Raw genomic sequence first — 10752 nt, forward strand, 5'->3', positions numbered from 1 at the left:
CTAATGGTTACACAAGACAAAAGCAGAGAGGTTTTTATATAAATCAGGATCAGGACAAAAAGTGAGCAAATATTTTTTCCTGAAACTCTCAGAATCTCTTTCCACAGAGGGGACACATGTTTATTTATAAAATAATTGAAAACATGGATTTTGCATAATAGGTGACCTTTAAAATGCTCTTTTTTAAGGAACTATTATCTGTGATTTTCACTTGAAATAAAATGTTGTAATTCACCCTGTCACTTTAACCGCTTGTTTTTACCATCTCTTTTCAAAGTTAGCTTCTGAGTTAGTTCAAACGAATTAAAACAGCAATAAAAAAAACATTTAAAAACATCCAGAAAGATGATAGAGTGAGTGATTTAAATGGTTATAAAACAGCAACGTTCTACTTATCCCTCAGCAGAGGTTCACATTCCTGTAAATTACCGCTCTCTGCCAGCGTCGTCCGTGTCCAGCTATCGTGGTCTTTGGCTGATCACGTGCTTCTCATTCTCAACCTCCAACTGCGGACAGGAGGTTGAAGGTTAGGCATATCCAATGTGTTCTGATGGCATACCTTGGCTTTGCTCTCTCTCCCCTACCCTTCTGCTGACCTTTAAACTTCTCGCCCTAAAGGTCATCCCTGAGTTCTGTGTTACCGCTGTCATGCGAGGGGACTTAAGACGCAGGCCGTCTATTAGTCCTTTAATGGATTATTGAGAGAAAGGGGAAGGAGAATAAGGAGCAGCGGCCATTTTCCACACTCTCTTCACTTGTCAATTTTTCTTTAAGTCTCCTTTTATGGTTCCTCTTTGGTTATGATACTTTAGTTCTTCATGAACAGCGCCTTTCACTGTGAACTGCATCTTTCAGATTGGATGAATACTAGACAGAAACGCCCTTAAGACTGCCCTTTTTTTACTGTCTGGCACAAAGACTTGGAGGGAGAAGGCTAATGGAGCAGCTTTCTTTAAGTGGTCTTTTGAATGATCTACAAGCCCCTCAGTGCTTTGAAGATCAGCCGCACATACAAAGACACACATGGAGTGAGTGCTTCAGCTGCTGGATCAGGGCCAGTGCTGCAGGGCACAGCAGACAATGATATACATTGGTTCAATCACAGTATGGATCTGTGCCTTGAGGGGCGGCCATGGTTGATACGATTGTGTAACCATCTTTTCACCGCTCGCCAACAGCCGGCCATCAGGCTCCCATCAGGTCATCGTGTCATGAAACATCTTGTAGTTCATGGGTGAAATGAAGTTCATGAGCTGGGGCTGACAGGAGCAAATTCAATATGTTAGTTGTACATTCATGCTGGTTGTATTTATGTTTGCCGCTATCATCTTGTTCATTGATTAGTTGTAGGTATTTAACTCCATTATGAAGTAAATGTTGATTGTATTTAAGATTGTCTCCCTATTCGCTCGCTTTCTCTCTCCAATATGTGTGCCAACGCCAAATCACCCGACAAAGCCAGTTCAGCTAAATGCAGTGTTACTTGTACAGTTCTTCCAAATATTTTACAATTAAAGTTGCAAATGTGTGCCTTCACTCTGCATGTATTTGTTTTATATAGCTTAGTGGTTGTGTCAGCTAGGGAGAGACAGCAGGTCCAGGATCAGAGGGGGAGTCCCCATGCTGCTGCCAGAAAAGCCGTTGAATGTGAGAAGCATTAGGATTGGATTACAATATAATATGTCTGTAGATATTTGTTGCTTTTTCCCTGATGGTTTGAATAAGTTGCTAAATTTAGGCTCTGAGGGAACAGAAATGGATCTGGGTTGCGTTCCGATAATCCAAAAATCAGCTCCTAAGTTCTAACCCTATGTCCTATTCCTTGACCTCTGAGTGAAACGTCACGGGGTTAAGGGATAGTGGATAGGAGCATTCAAAAGGACTTAGGAGAAGAGACTGTGGCACTTTAGAGAATCCAAATGCACTTTCACTATCTGACGTGTTTATGATGCGCCAGCGGACGTCATTGTGTGCGTCTGCTGCTGTGGTGAAACTATGGAAACTACAATGTTCTATACAAAGGACTACAACATGGATGTATAATAAGAACGAGGGACTCATCTAGAGACTCTGCACCGTGCTCTGATGCTGTTGTTTTATGCTCTATCAACGTGGACAACAGAGAAACATATTCTTCATGACCAAAGTGGTAATTGAAATAAAAAAGGAAAGTGAAATGTATGCTCGTCACCCTCTCCCTCCGGTCCACATTAATACAAATGATCCCAATACGTATGATTGTATGAAAAGATCTTAAAATCAATACAAAAGTATTTATTATAAACGTTAGTCCTTAACATCTATCACGGTGTATATCACCATTCAAACATCTTTTAAAAGTTGAACAAACCCCACACAGCTCAGTGAAATGTTGACTTTATTTGATCATTTCAATAAAAACTAACGTTCATATTTCTCTTTTTGATTATAATACTGACTAACGTTCAAAACAAAGCACTTTGGCAAGTTACCACATACATTTTAAAATGCTTAATAAGCACCGTAACTTTCATGATATAACTTCTCCGTCATAATCGTTTGTTTCCGTGAACGGCCGACTGTTGTGTGACGGCAAATGCTGCGGCTGCAATGCATTGTGGGGCAGAATTTTCTCCTCTCCTTTCGGTAAGGGAGGTCCAGTGGTTCCTAAACTAAAGGAGGTTATAAAGGAAGTTTGAAACCTCCTTTCCTTTCATTTGGAGAATTGGAACGGCACTTAACATGGCTGCCCCTGACGTACTTCCGGGTCATTTCACTTGGTTAGGAAGGTTCCTAAGCTAAATGGACTATTGGAACGCAGCCCTGGTCTTACTTGTCTGGTTTTTCCACTTTAAAATGCATAATCCTTATTTTCTGAACTTATAAATGGCTATCATATCTCCATACAATTGAGTAGTTTGACTGATAGTTAAAAATAAAGTGTCTTGTTTTTCTTAACTGATAATATGAACATTTGTTTGACCAATTTTGTTTGCACTTCATTGTAAACAAACCCATTACCAACACATATTCAATATTAAAGGGGCCATATTCTGCTTTTTGGAGTTTCCCCTTTCCTGTAGTGTGTATAGGTTTGTGTGCATGTAAATGGTCTGCAAAGGCTAAAATCCCAAAGTTTCCTCAAGAAGGACTTTCTCTCCAACACACTCACACTAGAATGAGGCCAATTTAAGTTATGTTTAACTGATTTGTATTGAAAAATATGTGATGATACCCTCACCACTAATGTGCTTTGACAATCACATACTGGGCCAGGGGCTGAATTTCCCAGATGAATTTCATTATTTTACGCAGATACAAGCGGCCAAGATGGGTTTTCTCCGCAGGGTGGCTGGCGTCTCCCTTAGGGATAAGCTGAGAAGTTCAGTCATCCGGGAGGGACTCGGAGTTGAACCGCTCCTCCTTCGCGTCGAAAGGAGCCAGTTGAGGTGGTTCGGGCACCTAGTTAGGATGCCACCTGGGCGCCTCCCTAGGGAGGTGTTCCAGGCACGTCCAGCTGGGAGGAGACCGAGGGGTAGACCTAGGACCAGGTGGAGGGATTATATCTCTTCGCTGGCCTGGGAGCGCCTTGGGATCCCCCAGTCAGAGCTGGTTGATGTGGCCAGGGAAAAGAAAGTTTGGGGCTCTCTGCTGGAACTGCTACCTCCGCGACCCGACCACGGATAAGCGGGAGAAGATGGATGGATGGATGGATTTAATTATTTGATCAATGAATTGATTAATCATGCAGCCCATGAAGTGTATGGAAAAAGCTTTAAATAAAGTTGACATACACAAACTGCCTTTTTTTGTCAGATGACCAATCCAAGTCATTTAGTTAAATATCAGATAAAAGTTCTAAATGCTTGTCTTGCCCATTAAAAGCCCAAGTGAACCTTTCATGTATGAAGCAATGCGGTCTTCATAGCATGTGTTGTATAAAGAATGTATGATGCATCAATAATCCATATTCACTGCTTGGAGCACTTTTCTACATTAGTATGCTCTCGGGTCTAAAACGACAACTGTTTGAATTCACAACAAGACTTATTTTTATTTATGATTATTTTGTTGAAAGGTGCAATGAAGAGGAATATATGCTCTGTATTGACTCACATTGGCAAGTACACATAGTGCTCGATGCTAATTGAAGTATGACTTCCTGCCTTTGGGGCATCTATAGCAGAAGACGGTGGTGGCGGTTTACAGAACGAGTCTTCTTAAGAAAAACTCAGAGACAGAAAAAGCCCTTGTGTGATATCCTCTGCTGTAAGGTCACAAGCCCAAGTTCACTCTGCCATTAGAGCAGATTCAGAAGAGAGTGCACATTGTAAATAAGTGATAAGAATCGCCCGAGGTGACTGCAGGAAGGATGCCCTATATGCTACGCAGCATCGAATATGTAGAACAGGAGGGCATGTGTAGGTCGCGCTTGTTGTTTCCGCCGGCTGTGCAGATGTTTGCAACTTAAGAAATAAAAATGTGAAGCATAAATATTTATCCGGCCTGCCGTTCATTAGCAGGAAAGAGTCAAAGAACGCAAAAGGACGATAAGAGCGGAAAAGAGATATGTAAAAGTCAAATAAATCTGGACTTGTTGCTCCGTCCCGAACACGTGTCACCCCTTATTTAGGAGATTTTCCTGAGAAATCACATATGAAATGATTTATGGGCATCAGAATCACTTTAATTAAGGTTTAAATCGCTGTTTCCCCATTATAAGAAACTGATGATTAATGAAGACAAAGATTTGGTTTGGTGAAAAAATCTGTCAGCTGTTTTTTCACATTTTTCCTAAATGTTCCCCAAATCTCAGAAATTGGACGACTAGAGGTTAGTGCCCTCTGCTGTTTGTGTCTGAGAACTGCACTTTCTGCACATGACTACTTCCATACACCTCTCCGTGTCCACAAACCTGTATGACAAGCCTCTGACAGAAGCCTCAGCCACTAAGTCAGCATCATATCACTTTCACAATAAAGTGTGTGTGTGTGGGAAGAAGAAGAAATAACGAAAGTGAGCGGAAGACAGAATGAGAAAATAGAGGAAGGGGACGAGTGTCATGAGACAGCTCAACACTTTTCTCTCTTACTTCCTCTCTGCTTCCTCCTCGCCTCTGTTTGCTCACTTCTGGCCACCTCAGCTCAAACACTTTGTCTCTCTTCCTGTCATCCCCAGATGAACTCTATGAACAGTGTCAGCAGCTCAGAGGACATCAAGCCTCCACCAGGCCTGCAGAACCTGGGAAACATCAACTACCAGTGCACGAGCCCCGGGGGAATGTCAAAGCACATCTGCGCCATTTGTGGGGACCGATCCTCAGGTAATGTTAGAGGGAGAGGGGGGGGGGGGGGAGACACTCAGCACAAACATCTCCACCCAGACAACTGAAGGACACATGGCTTAGACCAATCGATGTCAGGCTTATTAGTGCAGAGTTGATTTGCCCTTTGATCGTTTTGATTGTAAAACTCTGAAAGGTGTTGCAACATTTCTGAAAGAAACTTGATTCATTTCCTAGTTTTAACTGTTGTTGTGTGAGTTTGATTTGATTTAGATTTTTATTTTACATCTTTATAAAGCTTCTTTGAGCACCTAGAGATAAATACAATTTATTGTTTTTTATTAAAGAATACTTGACAAGCCTTTTTCTATCACATCAACAGGAATATTGTGTTTGATTTACAACAGTTGAGAAGCTAACTAATCCCCCAACACACACACACACACACACACACACACACACACACACACACACACACACACACACACACACGCACACGCACACGCACACACAACAATTGACTTCCTGTTCCCAAATCAGTGTAAAACGTTGGCTTTTTTTATATTAGTGAAAACATTTTAAATATCCGATTGGCCTTAAATTCAAACTTTGAAAACAAGACCACTGCTGCAACCACACATCTTAAACATGCAAGGCTATCAACACTACACACGTTTTTAGTTTGAATGACTAATTTAAAGCCCCTTCTAATGGAAACAACTTACACATGTTGAAAGATTACCCTTTGGGTTCAGACCTCAATCAAGCACTACTTAAGGCGGTAAATGATATTTCTATTGTTCAGGCGAAACATCACTTTTAGAGCTGCTTGTTCTTAGTGCAGCCCCTGGTTGTGAATGGCTGAGATTATCCAGCTGAGTCCTCAATCGGTCCGGATCAGATCTCAAAGGCAGGGGCTTTGTTGTTGCCATTGGTGATCATACAGCTGAGAGGATCACCATGACCTGTGGAGCCCCGGGGGGTTTGACTCTTAGGCCGCTATTCATTTATCCCAACCATGCTCCCCAAATGTTACATTACAATTAACTTTATTATTACAGTTGCACTCTACCTGGTCTACTTATTTGTATTTTATTGAATGTAATGTGTATTTATATCATTACTTCAGGATCAGAAATGCATTTACAATGTAACTGAAAAGGTACATTGTAAGTAAAAGGCAAAAGTGAAAAGAGTGGACTTACATATTGAAAAAAAGGCAAGCAGACATGATTAAGTTATATTTATTTATTTATATATAAATATTAGATGAAGATATACATTTTTTTTACGAATTGTAAACAAATCCTTATAAATTGTAAAAAATAAGGTGAATATTGCACAGTTTAAAAGTCTGTATTGTATATGTTGTCCTTCGAGGGACCTCTTTAGTTATTTTAACTTAAATAGTTGTATTCTGTTTTTCATTGCTTTCCTTTTTAATGTGTTTGCTCTTTATTGCTCTGTTGTCAATGCATTTAAAAGCTTTGTTTTTTTGTGGAGTGCAGGGGAAACATTTAAATCGTGATTACAACAATGTACCTAAACACAGATTAAGTTAAAATATATTAACACTAATAGCTAGAGGCATATTTCCATATGAAATCAGTACTGATGTTGTTGACTTTTACCACAGGAAAGCACTACGGCGTGTACAGCTGTGAGGGGTGCAAAGGCTTCTTCAAGAGGACGGTCCGTAAAGACCTCTCCTACACATGCAGAGACAGTAAGGAGTGCCTGATTGACAAGCGCCAGCGAAACCGTTGCCAATACTGTCGCTACCAGAAGTGCCTGGCCATGGGCATGAAGAGAGAAGGTGTGTGTGCAGGTGTGCTATGATTAAGGTTTCGGTCTGGGCATGAGCTCTAAGCTTGTGTTCATGATCTTCTTTTCAATCATTACCAATGCATGTGGAAGGGGGATAGGAAATGTTCAACTCTGCCCGAGCTCTAGTTTTCCTGTACAGTAAATAGTCTCTTTTATATGATCCACTGCAGAGTTAACATCGTGTAGTCAGGGACAATAAGCATGGGGTGTTTGATCTGAAATATATGTGTGTGTGTGTGTGCAGCGGTGCAGGAAGAGAGGCAGCGGGGGAGGGAGCGGGGGGAGAGCGAGGTGGAGTCCACCAGCAGCTTCAACGAGGAAATGCCTGTGGACAAGATCCTGGATGCTGAGGTGGCTGTGGAGCCCAAAACAGAGGCGTACAGCGAAGGCAGCCCCAGCAACTCGGTAAGAATCACAGCTTGGTTTGGTCAGAGCCCTGAATTATTTATCTGTTTTCATCACAAGTATGAGGTGGTACCTAACAGGGACGAATCAATGTACGGGTTATTATGTTCGCCTGATCAGTCGTGCTCAAATATGTACACAGCTGAGTGAATACGCTCTTTTTCTATGGTGAAGCTGAATGAAGGAATATTATCAGCTTAAGTCTATTCACTCAGGAAAAATGCTGTTCTCTCGTGGCACTCCATCAATTAATCAAGCTACTCTTGTTGTTCTTTTGCAAGGCAGAGAGAATCATCAAAAGGTCAATACATTACCAGTAAAGTGGATGCAGAGTTAATCATTTATGGGTAGCCCTGTACAATCTCATGGAATCCATCTAACCAACAGCTTAGCAGTAAAACCACACAAAACTCAAAATGATGAAACTTTAGTGTGTCAGAAAAGTGCTTCTCAAAGTGTGGTCCGCGGACCACTGTTGGTCCGTGAGCGCCCCCTAGTGGTCCGTGAGTATATTGGTAACATTTCACATTTGAAATAAATAAATACATTTCAGTTTTCCGCACTCTCGCGGGAATATCTCCGCAATGGAGCGAGCTCTAAGTTTCGATTGCATGATATAGCCCAGCGCAACGCCTTCATCACACATGTTGCCACTTGTTTGTACCATTTTCAGCCGATTTGTAATCCGTTCTAGAAAAACGATGTGTTTTTTGATATTTGTGGAGTTAGGTGGTCCGCAAGTGTTTTTTTGTTGGTTAAGTGGTCCTTGGTATGAAAAAGTTTGAGAAACACTGATCTAAGCCAGTGTTTTTCAAAGTGGGAGCCCCGACCCCCCGGGGGGCCGCCAGGGGGCGCCCTGTTTTAGGGAAAAGGGAATTTTTTTTTTTTAAAGTTGCATTTATTTTATTTTTTTAGATGTTATTAATAACTGCATATCTATCAATCTATGTGTCCTTTGATGCCAATCTTTTAATATTTTTTAAAACATACCACCTCCCTTCAAGCCAATCAGAATCGATCTGCCGCTACTGATAGTGAAAATCTGCTCAGCTTTTGGAGCAAGTGAGAGCTAGTGAATGTTTCGCTCTGCAGCTGGATGAGAGCACGGATGTAGCAAATGTCGCAGAATTGTTTGCATACATCAGATTTATTTCAGAAGATAACTTTGTTCAGGAAATATTATTTTTGCAAACTACTGGAAGGTAGGACCACAGGAAGAGACATTTTCCAAATTTTAGATGAGTACATCATCTCAAATGGACTTGACTGGTCTCGTTGTGTGGGTGTGTGTTCAGATGGGGCAGTGGGGCTATGACAGGCAAAGAAAGCATAGTGACAGCTTTGATCAGGCAGAAGGCCCCAAATGTAGTGGCAACACACTGCATGCTCCATCGTGAGGCACTTGTACACATCATTTAAAAAAAAGATTGCAACAGGGGGGTCCCCGCCAGAGGATAATGCTATAATGGGGTCCTTGGCATGGCAAAGTTTGGGAACCCCTGATCTAAGCAGTCATTTTTGAGTCTGAACATTAGTTGGATTGTATTATACTGTAAGGTGGTCCTCATCTGTCTAGCCCTTTGTGTATTTGAACTTCATGAATGTAGTAAAACGTTTGCAGAAGGAAATGATGACCCAGAAATAGCCACGGCTGTACCTGCTTACTATCTGCTGTCAGACAAGTTTAGATGTAACTCTGAAGAAGCTCACCGCCAAAGTTATTGACTGTTTTGTTTTTAATTCCTCCTCCAGACCAACGACCCCGTCACCAATATCTGCCAAGCAGCAGACAAGCAGCTCTTCACCCTGGTGGAGTGGGCCAAACGGATCCCTCACTTCTCAGATCTCCCCCTCGACGACCAGGTCATCCTACTACGAGCAGGTACACACACACACACACACACACACACACACACACACACACACACACACACACACACACACACACACACACACACACACACACACACACACACACACACACACACACACACACACACACACACACACACGCACAGTACATGCACACAGCTATATTGACATGGGGTGCACAGCATTCCATTCTATTCTTGCTTTCTTGCCCTTAAAACGATAACATTACAAGACTTCCTTCCTTCCTTCGTTTCTTTCCTTTTTTCAATTTGTGTGTAATACTAATTTCTTATATGAAACCTATATCCCATCTGCATGTGTTAAACTTGCATCTTTGGGGACTTTCACGGTAGGGGATGGTTGGGAGAAAGCGGAGGAACGCTTGGAAATAAAAACATTGCTTTATCATTGTCTCGCTTACATGTGTCGTTTAGTTGAAAAAGCATTAAAAAAACAGGCCTCACTAAAACCCGTTGTGCTGCTGGTACTGCAGCATTTCCCCAGGCAGTGTGTTTTACATTTGCTCAATACATTTTGGCCATCTAGTTTAATGGAGCAGTGAAACCAAATATAACTGGACTATTTGCCAAATCCCAGCAGTGCTGACCTCTGCTGGTGAGACATGTCACACACAGGCCTGAAGGGGGAAGGAAAGAAGCCAAACATCAGAGCTATTAAGAGACTTTGATATCTGATGAATCATACAACATAAGTGGTACTTGAAGGCAGGGATAACAGGATTTGTGTTCTTTTATTTGTGTTCTGCATCCAGGCTGGAACGAGCTCCTAATCGCTTCATTCTCGCATCGCTCCGTCACGGTGAAAGATGGCATCCTGTTGGCGACGGGCCTCCACGTCCACAGAAACAGTGCCCACAGTGCTGGGGTGGGCTCCATCTTTGATAGGTATGTAATAATAATAATACGTTTATTTATTATAGCCCCTTTCACAGATAATATAAATCACAAAGTGCTTCACAAGTTAAAATTAAATCCACAGAAACATGAATAATAACCACATGAGGCAGTCATTTAAAGTAGTCAGCATAAAAACAAAACACAGACCACTTGGAGTCCTGAAAGGAACACACATAATAACAGAACACATCACACACATTTCAAATAGAAATAAAAGCCAATGTAAAAAGATAGGTCAAACTAAATGTAATCAGTTAAAACTAGGGATGTCCCGATCCCCTTTTTTTGCTCCCGATCCGATTCCGATCATTTGATTTTGACAATTTGCCGATACCGATTTTTCCCGATCCGATCTTTATGCAATGCATTAAGAGAAAAAAAAGCATTCAAGTTGTCCCTTAAGGTTATTTTTTTATTTAAATTGGATATTCTATCCAACATGGATATAGCTTCGGTCTTTCACAGCAG

At 41.5% G+C, this 10752-nt stretch overlaps 1 protein-coding gene across 5 annotated transcripts in view; it reads left to right on the forward strand.

Moving 5' to 3' along the window:
* rxrgb (retinoid X receptor, gamma b) overlaps window positions 1-10393 on the forward strand; it is a 32108-nt gene extending 21715 nt beyond the window's left edge. For 3 of the 5 annotated variants that reach the window (XM_079681789.1, XM_079681793.1, XM_079681791.1), the window contains exons 3-7: window positions 5158-5302; window positions 6900-7091; window positions 7335-7495; window positions 9248-9377; window positions 10140-10393. In XM_079681789.1, coding sequence (XP_079537915.1) covers window positions 5158-5302; window positions 6900-7091; window positions 7335-7495; window positions 9248-9377; window positions 10140-10378 — 867 coding nt within the window. In that variant the 3' untranslated portion in view covers window positions 10379-10393. The remainder of the gene's footprint in view (window positions 1-5157; window positions 5303-6899; window positions 7092-7334; window positions 7496-9247; window positions 9378-10139) is intronic. The other 2 variants (XM_079681790.1, XM_079681792.1) reach the window with 1 other exon arrangement.
* Window positions 10394-10752: the final 359 nt, after the last annotated feature.

Source organism: Notothenia rossii (assembly GCF_949606895.1).
Source record: "Notothenia rossii genome assembly, chromosome: 1".
Classification (NCBI taxonomy): domain Eukaryota; kingdom Metazoa; phylum Chordata; class Actinopteri; order Perciformes; family Nototheniidae; genus Notothenia; species Notothenia rossii.